At 34.5% G+C, this 14,403-nt stretch overlaps 2 protein-coding genes across 2 annotated transcripts; one reads left to right on the top strand and one right to left on the bottom strand.

The window, feature by feature from the left end:
- Positions 1–848: 848 nt before the first annotated feature.
- LOC108780361 (uncharacterized) lies at positions 849–8,126 on the bottom strand. Its single transcript, XM_018548039.1, has 7 exons — positions 7,762–8,126; positions 6,105–6,504; positions 4,706–4,897; positions 2,715–2,857; positions 2,452–2,616; positions 2,211–2,368; positions 849–1,143 (listed from the first exon to the last, which is right to left on the bottom strand). The coding sequence occupies exons 1-6, from the start codon at positions 8,124–8,126 to the stop codon at positions 2,215–2,217; spliced, it is 1,419 nt and encodes a 472-aa protein (XP_018403541.1). The 3' UTR covers positions 849–1,143; positions 2,211–2,214.
- Positions 8,127–10,045: 1,919 nt separating this feature from the next.
- Dl (dorsal) lies at positions 10,046–13,651 on the top strand. Its single transcript, XM_018548063.1, has 7 exons — positions 10,046–10,105; positions 10,275–10,361; positions 10,434–10,627; positions 10,700–10,943; positions 11,034–11,177; positions 11,774–11,964; positions 12,080–13,651. Exons 2-7 carry the CDS (start codon positions 10,310–10,312, stop codon positions 13,649–13,651), a joined length of 2,397 nt encoding a protein of 798 aa, XP_018403565.1. The 5' UTR covers positions 10,046–10,105; positions 10,275–10,309.
- Positions 13,652–14,403: the final 752 nt, after the last annotated feature.

The raw sequence follows: 14,403 nt of genomic DNA, 5'->3' as shown, positions 1-14,403 counted from the left end.
CATATAAGTAATGTTCCTTTTTTTTTGTAGTAACTATTTTGTAACATAATATTATGCGTGTAGAGGTATATTTGATGAAGGGATCACTGTAACAGCACTGAACGTTCCGTTATTCAGTATTAATTGAAATACATTCTGTCGTATAATGCAGGGGATATATAATTTTAAAATAACTTATGAAGAACGATGAAAAATAAGATTAATGTATTAAAACTTTGCGTTAGTTCAGTTTCTTCGTTTTCTCTTGTAATAATAGCACGGCGATAATACGGTATTTTCAACGTCGACGATGACGTATGTAATATAAGCTAATTAGTATGTACAAAATATCATTGTATTCTGAGGCACTACGTATTACATCTATTTCTTATCGACGCGAAATACTCGCAACATAATAAGCATGATTACCTAGTCATAACGAAGAAACTATGATCGTATTGGTATACGTATTTATTTAAGATGCAATGTACTTATATTAAGTAGAAAAGGAATAGTATGAAACGTAGTAATCGCCATAGCAGACTATTCGTTGCGAAATAATGAACGAATAGCAAACGATTATAAACCGTATATTACGCGCCTCGCAATAGCAAGAAACTTAACAGCCTCGCCAGATTATCTACCATCAAATAAAACTAACGGTAATTTATTTTTATCAGTTTATCATTACGAAGGGAAATAAAAAGTATAGATTAAAAAAGCATATAATATTTACATTTATTCAATAAATTCCGTTACACTCTCCACCTATTATGTATAGCTCCTTGCTTTCGCTATTTATGAAAAATAATAATTTATATATTATAATATAAATCAAAAATATCCACAGGACGTAATAAAATCGCTTATTCTGGTTATAGTATATGTAGTGTTAAACGTATACATAAAATTCTATTTCTCAAAAATTATATATTGATTAAAAAAAATTGTAATGTTTTTTTAAATGTAGAGTATGAAATGCTGATGTCTATCAATCTCTCTACTATCCTGCGAGCGTTTATCCTTGCCCGTTTTTGACCATAAAATACCCTCCTCTTCAGACCTAAGTCATTTGCATCAAACGAACAGTACTTCAATTCGGTTCCGTCTGATTAAAACCAGCTTATGTCTCGGAAAATTGTGATCACGCTTAAATTTCTTAATCTGCGAGATATATTGATGTAATAATGTTATTTTTATTACGATTCCATTTTTCTAATCGAATCTTTAATATGTTTACACCGAGGAGGAGATAAGTAAAATACTTATTAAACCTCAATGAAATTTTATGTTAATCTTTGTTTTAGTCAAATGTTACAGAGTCGCAAGTCGTAAAAAATTAAGCAATCATAGTCGATTTTTTTTCATATTCAACTGTGATTGTTCAATTGTTTACGACTTGCAATCCTATTGTAGAACAGGTTTTAAAGAATACAGACAGCCTCTGTGTATTCAAAAATTGGAATATAAAGGTCCTAGCCAGGAAGTAAGATATAAGGAGACTCCACTCCGTAAAATAAAAGTGGACCCATTTTAGGTTTCGAGTTCAGCTTCCGATTCTGATGAGTGCGAGTAAGAGAAATGATCATTTCTCTTACTCGCACTCATTATGCGCAGCACTACTAAATTCACGAGCGCTGCGAGTGTCGAGAATCGGAAACGGAACTCGAAACCTAAAATGGGTTCATGTCTTGTAGACTGGCGAGACCGAGTGGAGTCTCCTTATATCTTCCTTCATGGCACATAAAAATACCTGAGACGTAAACCTATATGTATAATAAAGGTTTTTAAGTATTAAACCATAAGAAATGGCCGAATCATCACAGTCAATTATTCTTCCTCGAATTGAACTGTAATTGATTAATTTCTTACGACTTAAAACACCTATTCTACAGAGACTAGGAACAAGAACAGAGAATAAGAATTTCAACCTATCTAGAAACTGTATTTCATAATGCAACCTTTCTGATTGGTTGAAATTCTTATTCTCTGTTCCTTGGTTGTGCGCATCTTTAAGGAAATCAATATGTTGAAGTTGCTATTGCTCACGTTATGATCTGTACTGTGATTGGTCAATTCGCTTATTGTTTACGTCTTACGTCTTAAATTTTTCTATGTACCATGACCGTAAGACGTCTTATCGTCGACATAAAATAATAACGCGGAACAAGAAGAAAGTCCTGCGTCCTCTTAATTGTTGCAAATTGGAAATCATAGCTGTGATAAAATACCTATCTACGGCAGCAATGGCAGAGTAGCACTGGATAAAAACGCGAATGTCCGTAGGATAGATACGCGCATGATGCTCCCAGCGATTTGCACTATCCGATTCCAGCCACCCTCTTGAGATTGTCGCAGTAATTGATCTCTCAGCTCATTTAATTCCATCCTAACAGAATGCAATGATACAAAAAATATCGTATGGTGTCACAGGAAAAAGCGATTTCTTTTCTTTTCTTTTAAATATCTTACATTTGTGAATGATATTCCATTTCAACGCGGCGGAGCTTAACTTCTCGATCAGTTAACTGATTCTCCAGAGAAATCGTGCGTAATTTCAAAGTTTTTGCATTACCTTCGCTAGCTTTCAAATATTTTTCCAATCTTTGTCTCTCAGCTATTGCGGTTTGCAGCTCCCTATAATTATACAAATGTTATTTTTAAGATAAATGAAACTCTTAAGTTCCAGCGCTCAAGGTGTTTTTAATTTGAAATCTGAAAGCTTATAAGTATACCTAGAAGTACACTGAAGCTGATCCTGCGCAGACTCGGCGAGAGATACCTGTGATACTAATTGCAATTGTAACTCTTCGATGGCAGATTCCGCTTTTTCCACTCTGGCATCACGTTCTGTCGCCAATACCTCGCTGACTGATATCTAAACAAATATATAACACTTGTTATAATAGAGCTTTATATCATACAACATACATCCTTATTATAATCTATTTATTTATAGAATAAGAATATGTATCTATATATGATATATATAACTTTTATATATTATATTATAAATCCTAGTATATAATATCCTAGTAAATTTTTTTTTACTATAATTATGTAATAATTATAGTTTTGCATAATTATATATAACTGTTTATATATAATTATATATGGAAAATTTTTTATCGGAATTGAATTTTTCAAATTTTCAAAAGCGATGCTTAGTGCTTTATTTGCAAATTGTTCGGATAATTTTGTAGTTATTTTTATTATTAAAAAATGTGTGTGTGGGATAATTCTACGATTTCTCAGTCAGATTTTTCGCAGAGAGTCGCTGCTTTCTTACCTACATAAACATCTTTTATGTTATCATGAAATTTATGATAAGATACACAATTTATGAATAACTATGTATTTGTGCTAATTGCAAATTTCTGCGATATCCCACGATTTCGTGTAGATAAAATAGTTAATAGAGCAAGTGGTATTGATCCTTCTTCCTGGTACGGAAGGAGTATTACATGATATTGAGTCACCCAAACGCGAAAAGTGTGACTCATCCGTAAGCTATATTTCTTTCGTCGTGCATTGACCTGACGCTAGCTTCACAAGTGGATTCTAAGATCTTTAAAAAATGGTGGGTGACACTCGCAGTAGCCTAAGCTAAATGTATTAGCAACACGTATTATTAATTTATGTCAAACGCAAAATTTTACTTTTTTTAAATAATTCTAAATGTTTTTCTACTATTTAAAAAACGTAACCCCATTTAAGGATTTAATCTTCAACAGAAAAATCCATTAAATAAATAACTGTTATTAAGAATTCGCAAGAATATATTGATTTAACAACATCGTTTTTAACAATTGCGCGACAAACCGATGCGACGCGGTTATATGACGTGTGGAAATGTCCATGATGTAAGAATAAGGGATATGTACTTAATGATGCTATCGCGCTCATTTAAAGTTATAACATCTTTTTTTTTCTTTACTTTGCCGCCCTAGTTGCAATGATTTAGCCTAGAAGCAATTTAACGAAAAAATAAATTCAGATTGGTTGCTTCGATCTCACTACCCTTATGCGAAACGAAACATCGGTATTCTTACATTTACATCATAGAGAGGTCCAATTTCCAAAGGGAAGGGTAAAGAATAAACAAAGAATGAGTCAGTTGGTTCGTAGAACGCGAAAGCAGTATGCGCGTAAAGCTCACGCGTGGGAGAACTTACCCCCAACCCAAGAAAGAGGAGAAGGGTTACAACTATGTCTCGGACGAGGGTAACAATGACTCACCGAACGACATATCAATTTTTTATCACAACTGCACGATTATTCACGTGCGCATGGTCAGGAATCGTGAGCAATGGCTCACTGCAGAATGTCGCTTGAAGATTAGAATTATTGATTAAAAAGAATTGAGAAATTGCAAGAAATTATGACTTCCCTTGAAATAGTTTTGTAACGGAAAACTTAACTCAGAATTAACCGAACAATCCTAAATTATAAAAAATGTGTCGTTCTTGAGTTATATTATAATAAAAAATTTTTTACCGGATATAAGTATATATATATATATATATATAAAATTCTCAAAATAATATAATAATAATAAGCTGTGTGTATCCACAAACACACTGCGTAAAGACATTATTATTATATTATTGTATTTTGAATCATGTCCCCCTTCCCAGGAAAAATTCTGTGAACGCCTTTGAATATATTTAATGAGAGATCCATAGACAACTAATTATTAATTTTAAATCGAAAGAGAAAATGCAACTTTATCCAGGAGAATTCTCTTATCTTCCCGTAATTTCAAGAATTTCTCTCGATCCTTCGTCATTTGTGCGTCGAGCGCCTTTAGCTGATCCTGCGCGGTCAAGAGCTCATTCTTCAAATTTCCCACAGTGACCGATCGCTCTTGGGAGACTTCCTCAGTGCGCTTGAGCTCCATTTCTAACTTTTCTTTTTCCTGCAACAAAATACGCAAAATGCAACTGCATTTACAATTTATAAACAATCTAATAAGATGATAATGTATATATATATGTAATACAGACGATACAAATTATAATACGTATTATAATACAGATGATACAGATTTCGTAAAGATTTAAATCGTCTGGATATTAGATTTTTTTAAAACAGGTCTTCTTCAGTGAGTACAGGGTGGACAAAAGAAATACAATGATTAAGTATAAAGTTAAAGAAGATTCGTCGTGTTATTGTCTCAATTCATCTTTTCGCGAAGAGTCTTTTTATGAAAAGCCAACAGATTGTATAAAATTGGAAATCCATATAGAATAATGTAGATATAGCTCTCGTCCCTTTCAGACAAAGTCCAAAATCGGAACATCTTACAGACGTCAATACATTTTTTTAAATTTACATTTAAAAGAAGTTCTTAATAACATCTTCAAAATATTTTAGGTATCCCGATTTTGGATATATGCTGTCTAAATTAATTATTTTGTGAAGAAAGTTGAAAATGTGGAACTATACAATTTTTTTTTCAAAAGCTAGCAAAGTGTCTATACATATACCGTATTTTTTCTATTTTGACACTGTTTACTTTTTTCATGAAATAATGAATTTCCTTAAAGGTAGCGCAAAGGTAGAGCAAAGATTTTTTTCCTCTACCTTTAAGGAAATTCATTATTTCACTCTATTTCTCGCCATAATATTAAAGGTTGTGCTCACAAGTTCTCAAGAAGCAATCATGAGACTGACGGATTAGCCCTACCCTAATTCCTATAAATTTAGTCAGACGATTATAGCACTCGTGAGAAATGCATATATATTTTTCCATCAAAATTGCCTATCGCATATCGCAGGAACATGTGTCGCATTCTCGCGATGACACCATTGCCATAATTAGAAACATGTCATTGAACTCCCGTGTTTGTTTTAGTAAGAGAATGACGCATTAGAAACGCAAAATGCGAATGCAGAACTTTAGAGAGCTGATGGGTTTCTCTTCATCGCGATGGCGAATGTTTAACAAATTTCATTTCGTGAATTTCTTTTTTTAAAAGCTTGTTCTAAAAACAGCTTTTCATTGTTTAAAAGAGTTCTAAAAAAAAAAAAAAAAACAAGACTCGGATATTAATGGATCAAAATTGGACGAAACAATCAAAACGGAGCAAAATACAATTTAAGGAATAATTGATCGATCATACCGATCTGATGGCGTCACGCTGGCACGTCATCTCCTCGAGTTGTGATTTCTCGCGATGTAATTCGCTATTCAGTCTACCGACCCGATTGTTCTCGGCGAGCAGCAATCGGCGCAGAAACTCGATCTGCAGGTGCAGGTGTTCCACCTGTTGCTCCAGCTGCGCGATCTCAGCACGTCTACGTCGCCACGCATTCAGCAGCAGCACGCGACACACTACGTTCGCCGCATTGATCGTCGGGTCCTTGATTAGACCGGCAGTTTCACTCTGCTCGGATTCCGAAGACGGCGTAGCGTCCGTCCAGGATCTGCCACTGCAATAGGCACTCCCGCCATTCGTCAAGATATCCTTGCTCCTGTCGGCGATTTCGTCAAGACGACTGGCGGAAGACTCGCTCTCTGATCTAAACGATACACTCTCCGATTAGATCAATCAGATCGCACTTTCTTAACCCTAGCTATACACATTGAGGTCTCAGAAACCCCAGTGCAATTTACTAAATCGAGATTTTTTCTGAACTTTTCTTTGAACTTATATATTATATCTCGAAGTTTCCTAGAATTCTATCGACTTTTATACATTATAGACTTGTACCTTAATCAATTCTCCATCGATTGAAAAAAATTAATTAAAATCTGTCCATTTTTACAAAAATTATACGTAATTAAGGTAACAAATATTATATAGATAGAGTCCCAGGAACCAGAAAGTATATCTCAAGGGTACAAAAAAAAGTGTATGATTAGGATTAATAATTGGAATGATGATCATTACTATGAGATAGCATGAAACGTCCCAACAATATTATGAATTTTTCAATATTCATGAATTAATAGGTTCGTTTAACCAATCACAATAAAAAATGCGATCTCACGTTTTAAAACGCTCGAATGTTATCGGCTAATTTGCTTGCCGCCTTACGTTTACGTCTAAAATTTTTGTACATGTAATGACCTTAATGATCTCTCATTTTTCATACTTATTGTTAGTGATAGTCCGATATATGTTTAGTGTCGCGGCTATAACACACAGAGAGAATTTTTTCTTAGAGTTTACCCTGAAAATATGGTAGTCATGGGACAATATTGTATTTCAAAGAATTTTATATATGCAAATCTCTTTCATTCACTAATAAAATTACAATAAAATAAGTTTGATTAATTTTACTGAAGTGCACATGGTAAAAATCTTTAGAATATTGTATTGTATCATAACTATCATATTTTCAGGATAAATTTTAAGAGAAAATTTTCTATCCATGTACATGAACATAAAACGCACACACTGTTTAATAAATATTATGTATTTTCGGTAATTTTGATGTACGGGAGAGAATAGAATAATTGCGAATACCTAAGGAAAAAGTTGAATAGAGCAAGTTCAACAAACCATGAGTATAACTGTTACATATAACATAGATGTAAATGATATATATATATATATATTTATATATATCATATAGCAGTTATATCTGTGTTTACTAGAAGATTTGATTATTGTAACTTAAAGATAAATAACTGGAGTATCTTTTAAATGAACACATTGATTAATTGATAAATAATTGGCAGCTTTATTTAATTTTCCCCTTGGGTTTTTGTTCGCAATTCTCTCATTCTCCTCTAATATTGCAATATTTGTCCTTAATAAGAAATCAGCTCACTTGAGATCGCCGATGTCGGGATCAACAACAGGCAAGGATAAATCCATCATCGATAGACTCTTTTTGCAACAAGGACTGGCCAGGAAATTGGGCGAACATCGGTCGGTGTGGCTTTTGGGAATTGTCGTTGAAGTATTCCGACCAGTCCTACTAGTCACCGACAATCCGACCGCCAATCTGTACGATCTCTTGGGTATGCGATAATCGGTGCATCGGTATGGGCTTGATCGCGGATGACATCTTACGGACGCGGAGACGTCCGGTAATTTACGTTGCATGCATCGGGGCAACTTGGTCTCGACTCTGGCGATGGTCGCGAGTCGCGCACCCGGATTCCGTTTTGACAGGGTAATCGTTTCTGGCATGTCGCTTGCAGCTTGCACATAAAACTGTCCTCGAACGCAATTGAGATTGTTTATATACGCACCTCTCGTCATAGAGACGAAACACGGTTGCTGCTGGGAACAAATGACTATAATTTTTCTATTAATCTTCAATTTGTTCTTTATCTTTTTCTAGTTCTAAAAATTAGAACAGTCAATTAAACCGAGATTTTAAAGTATAGTTAATCTCCATTGATGAAAACGGGCATAAGAGATATAAAATAATTATTAGTGTGTTCGAAATTGTTCTCTGTATTTTGTGTCCTTGACAGACACTTGTAGATTTTGTAACATAGATTTCAATGTCTTGATGATAAATATAAAATTTTTAATTAGAAAAAAAATTAATAGATATAATTTAATATAAAATTTTTTGTTCGTTATCGCAGTGACATTTCATTACCTTGGTAAACTTTCGGTGTAAATAAAAAATACGCGTGCGCGCGAATTCTTAATTAAAGATGTTAGATAATAATTTACAATCAAATCCAAAATAAATTTGACTATTGTTGTAGAGCAAAAATATGAAAGAAACAACATTTATATACATATATATATATATATATATGTATATATGAAGCTTTATCGAAATATTATTTTAATATAGGTCAAATATTTTATGTAATATTTATGACAAGTTTTTTTTACTTTAATTAATGTCTTATTAAGTATTTTCATAGCATTAATTTACGCAACAACATTAAAAATATTTCATATAATACTTACAATAAATGTTTATGATTTGTGCAAGTCAAGACCACTAAGAAATATTTACAAAAAGTATTTAAAAAAATGTCTTGTATAAATAATATTGTGTGAATGTGGATGTGCTCTGTCTGGGTATACACAAATTTCAATTTCAAATGGAATAATTTCATCCTTATTGTTTATCAAACGTTGAACAGAGGCAAATAATGCTCGTTACGAACAAATAGAACATATTCTAAGTACAAGATCAGACTATAAGTATCTTCCCCAGGGGTACCTCACAATATCGTGACAGTAGGATATCTGCTGGATTTTGATTACGCCGCGCGCAGACCGTACCGGATCAGAAATCTCTTATTCATCCTCTCGCTCCCTTCGCTTTCATACGTCGTCGGTCGGTCGGTCGGTCGATCAGTCAGCCAGTTGAGGCAGCTCAGCCTGAGTCAGTCGCTAGTATCATCCGGTCGGTTGTTCTCACGTCACGGTCTCGCGGATCGAGTACGCAGAACGCAGGCAGCGCAATTAACAACAGTTAACTCGCGCGGGGCCATAATCATCTACCATCGTCCGGCCATCTATCATCAATCGTGCGGAGCATCGGAACTACGAATACTACGATTCCGCATTGCACTCCACCTCCGGCTGTTTTTCTCCCATCTGCGCGCCGTGATTTCCTGCGCGTATAGTGAAGGAACTCGGACCTCTCATTAAGACCGCACGTATTTCGCTGCGTTCACGACTCATCGACACGAACAACGCTAAGCCTCTCAAGAGTATATATAGCATGTTGATTTGTGCAGCAGGCAAGTCTTCGTCTCTCTTTTTTTCTTATAGTCACTCGCGTATGTACTCTCTTTCCCTCTCTCTCTCTCTCTCGTTCCCATCACATTGTCCTACGATAGTTTAATTATAGATACGCAGCCTGTACGGGATTAGGCTCGCCTAAAATAATGATTGAATCAGCGTTGCGTCCTTCTTCGTGCTCCTTTTTCCCCCGGGACACTTGCGTGCAGTGTTTCTGGATATACCCCCGCGAATACAAACGTGTGGAACAAACAGCTGTCGTTCCGGGATCCTGAAGTTTTACCTGGAAATCGCGTTTGTCTTCCCAGTTACTCGTAGATGCTAACTCGAATATATGTTTGCAACATCGCTACTTGCCACTCATACATTGTAGTGTATGAATTCAGTTTAAAGTATTGAAACTGTATTAGGAGAAAGGAACGCTGATCTAAAAAGATTACTGAAGATATGTAAGATGTATAAGATGTCATGAACATTCTCATTAAAATTTGTCTTAAGTTATTCAGCAATTTGAGTATTTGAACTTATTTTTATTGCTAAAACAGAAAAATTTAAAATACTGTTTTAACTGTATATAAGACTATTTAACCAATTGGTGCATTTGCAATTACATTTCAGATGGACAAAGTTCAATATATTAAAGATTCACAGACATGGAACAATTCAATGGCATAAGTGATGGAGATATTAATATAAGTGATATCAGTAAGTCTATTGAGCACATGTTTTATATTATAATATAGCTTTGTATAGTTGTGTGATGTCTACTATTTTTAGTTGACGTCATTCAAACCACTGATCCTGATTCTATGGCTACCATAGTAATGGACAGCGAACAGCCACGTGTTGAAATTTTAGAACAACCAGCTAGTAAAGCGCTGCGGTTTCGCTATGAGTGCGAAGGCAGGTCAGCTGGCAGCATACCAGGTGTCAACAGTACACCAGAGAACAAAACTTTCCCTAGTATACGAGTAAGTTGTTGTCGTCCAGTCATGCTTTGAGTCTTCCTTTCTTCTTTCTATATGCTTATAATATTTCTGTAGATTGTGGGTTATAAGGGTCGTGCTATGGTAGTTGTGTCCTGTGTAACAAAGGATGCCCCCTATAGGCCTCATCCACATAATCTTGTGGGCAAGGAAGTATGCAAGCAAGGTGTTTGTACAGTAGAAATTCCATCGGGAAATATGGTTGTTACTTTCTCAAATTTAGGCATTCAATGTGTAAAAAAGAAGGACATTGAAGAAGCTCTTAAAATGCGTCAAGAGTTACGAGTAGATCCTTTTCGAAGTATGTGTGATTTTTTCATTTATATATACATGTTATAATATTTTTCCATTAATTTAGACAAGTCGATTATGAAGAGCTAAATTATTACAGCTGGTTTCGAACATAAGAGACATCCGACTAACATAGATCTTAATGCAGTGAGATTATGTTTTCAAGTTTTTTTGGAAGGATCACAGAAAGGAAAATTTAACAAGCCTTTAGCGCCCATTGTGTCAGATCCTATTTATGATAAAAGTATGTAACATTATGTGCCATAAAAAAAAAAAAATTTTTTTACATGCAGTAATTCATTATAATTTTTCCATGCTATTATCTTTTAAATTATTCATTTCTTGGGAAAAGTTTCAAGTAAAACTGACTCTATTCGAGAGAGACATCTTATAATGGGCATGCATTTTTTTCTAGGTAAAAGTATTACTGAGATTTCAAAGAGACTTTTATTGTCTTTAATGAAACAGTATCCTTTTTTTTTAATGAGTCATCAATAAACATTCAAAGAATTCACTCGAAAATTTATTGTTAAGAAAATTATTGACTGTAAACAGTTGTAGATGATTTTGAATGACCAACATACCATAAGTCAATGAATTCAAAGTAGGCTACATACCTAATTAAAAAAATATTGTTTTTGATTTAAAAACAGAAAGATCTCTTTGAAATCTTCAGTGATATCTACATTTAGAAAAAAAGTATATGTCTGTCATATAAGACTTTTTCCAAAACAGTAAATTTTATTTGAAATTTTTTCGAGAAATAATCACATGAAAAGATTATAATGGGTCAATCTGTATCTTTACAGAATAAAATTTCTACTTACGATTACGTTTCAGAGGCAATGTCAGATCTTGTGATTTGCAAGTTGAGTCACTGCAGTGCACCAGTCGCTGGCGGCATAAATATGATTTTGCTGTGTGAAAAAGTCGCGAAGGAAGATATACAAGTGAGATTTTTTGAGGAGAGAGATGGGCAGTTAATCTGGGAAGGATATGGCGATTTTCAACCAACACATGTACATAAGCAAGTAAGTTAACAATGACAGATTGTATATGTAAACTTTGAATAGTTGCAACACAATAGTAAAGAATGTGATTCGCTAGTCTGTACTATATTATCTGTGTCGATATTGTTCTTTGTAGACAGCAATAGCGTTCAGAACGCCTAGCTATCGTACACAAGAAGTGGAACAACCGGTACAAGCGTTCATCCAACTTAGAAGGCCATCGGATGGTGCTACGAGTGAACCTCTACCATTTCAGATGTTACCACTAGGTACAGGTAGGCCTGCTTTCTGGTCTTTACGGAAAGCGTTTGCCAGGAAGAAGACAGAATACAGTACCTTCACTAAAATCTTGTCTGCGGAAACTGCTCTTTTTGACAACGTAGCTCCTAAGTTTTCTCGTAATATCGACGAATTCAACAATAATGATCTAAACACGAAAAAATTAAACAGTAAAATCTCTGCATTGCGCGCTTTAAACGATTTGTATAATGTAAAAAATCACGTAGATCTATGTAATGGCGATTTAAAGGCATTAATAAATTCTGCACAAAATGTAGAACAGCCCGCGAAAAGTGCTGTTTTAAATTATGAGAATAACGAAACGATAATCCCGGGAATAAACGCGGAAAGTAATAGGGAAATTAGCAAATTGTATATTCTTGGTGATAGTAATGTAGAGAATAATGCATTTAATTCCGAGTATAAAGAAAGAATTGTCGATGCGACACCTTGTGTGAAATCCAACGCACAAGAAAACGGCACGTCCGTATTAAAAAGCGTCGATAATTCGAAGGATAGATCAGATTGGTTCGATTTTGAAATAGGCAAATGGGTGCAGAAGGGACAAGTGTGCCTTAAGGAGAAAAATAATGAGACGGAATTTAAAAATGAGACAGGTGGTGACAGTAGACCATTTAATGAATTTTTATCGCAAGTAGCTGAGCTTGATCAAATATATGCCGATACGCATAACAAGTTGGTACAAGCAGTTGCGGAAACCAAGGTCAATTCACAAATGATGGACATTGATGTCTGTGACAATCAAACTTATACCAGTTTACAAATGGCTATGAAAAATCCGGTAGAGTTGTTCGATATTACCGATGATAGAAAGTACGAGGACGTAGCCGTCCCGACACAAGATGCGGAAGTACCCGTTGCGTCTCCAACATTAACAATTAAGAGAGATGTAATGCATGAATCGGAGGAGAGATTGCCACCCTTGCCCCCCAAGCGAATACGCAAGATGCCATCAATGCCACTTTTGCCGCGTCCAATATCCGCTCAAACTCTCACTACCTCGCTCACCAAGGCACCGAATAAGGATTTACCGTCCTTACCCGGTACTTTATCGAAAAACGCTAGGCAAGGGTTATTTTCAAAATTATTTGCTAAAAAAATTAAAAAAGACAAATGCTTAGATCTAAGTAGAGATAATGATCCGTCATTGAATATCTCATATTTATCAAGGACTTCTGTGCAAGATGTTGTACAATCACAAATTCCACGTCCTAGTATGACGAGTGTTAAATCTCTTAAGCTAAATGACGATGAACCACCGTATGGTGTAGATTTAACTGAGGCAGAGCACTATGCTCTGTATACTACTATGGCACCACGCGCGACTGCCTCAGAATTTGATGAAATGTCTTTTTATTATAGTCTAGTTGAGGATGGGAAGATACTGACGGAAACAAAAGAGACCTAAACTATTCGATAGATTTTTGTCTATTTAATATTTTTTTTGTTTGTATACTGCCAAGTTGAAGATGATTTAATATTTGTACATGAAATGGTATTATGTTTGGATCTACCGATTTTCAGTCTGCCGAAATGCGAGGAATATTGTCTTGCATTACAGCTATAAACTTTTACTGTCGTTAGCTATTGTATATTTACAGTTTTGACGTGACATTCATTTAAGAATGTAGTTGTACCTTTAAACCAAAGATTTTTGCAAAGAAAAATCGAGAATGATTTCCTTGAGACATGTTGCCACGTAAAATGATCGATTTTTGTAAGATCGACGCATTTACCTAGGTGTGCAAAATTCTAGTCTAATCTAAGTGCAATTCGTTAGTTTTTCCTTAATGTTTCCTATTACCAATTTTTACAAATAATTTGTAAGTTTTCGATAATTGTTATTTCTTATTAAATAACTAACTCTTTTCTAGTCAAGTTTGATGCTGTGTATTTTCTTATACTCTTATTGTACGTTGCTTTATTATTTGTTGTTAAATTTTATATGATTATGAATGTATATGCAAATGTCTTTTTTCTTCTCGTATCGTTATAAACTGCTCATTTTTAAACTCTTTTTTTGCTTTCTAACGGAAGACTAGGGCACAAAAGTATCCCATTCTTTATTATAGCATAAAATGCTTTATATATGTGTAGAAGGATTCAATAATAGGTCAATTTCTTCGTGTTTTAATAAAAAAGAGAATGGCGTTAATTAAA

Source organism: Cyphomyrmex costatus, unplaced genomic scaffold (assembly GCF_001594065.2).
Source record: "Cyphomyrmex costatus isolate MS0001 unplaced genomic scaffold, Ccosl1.0 scaffold70, whole genome shotgun sequence".
NCBI lineage: Eukaryota > Metazoa > Arthropoda > Insecta > Hymenoptera > Formicidae > Cyphomyrmex > Cyphomyrmex costatus.
Note: the sequence above shows the minus strand (reverse complement) of the source record. Positions and strands in the feature narration are given on the sequence as shown.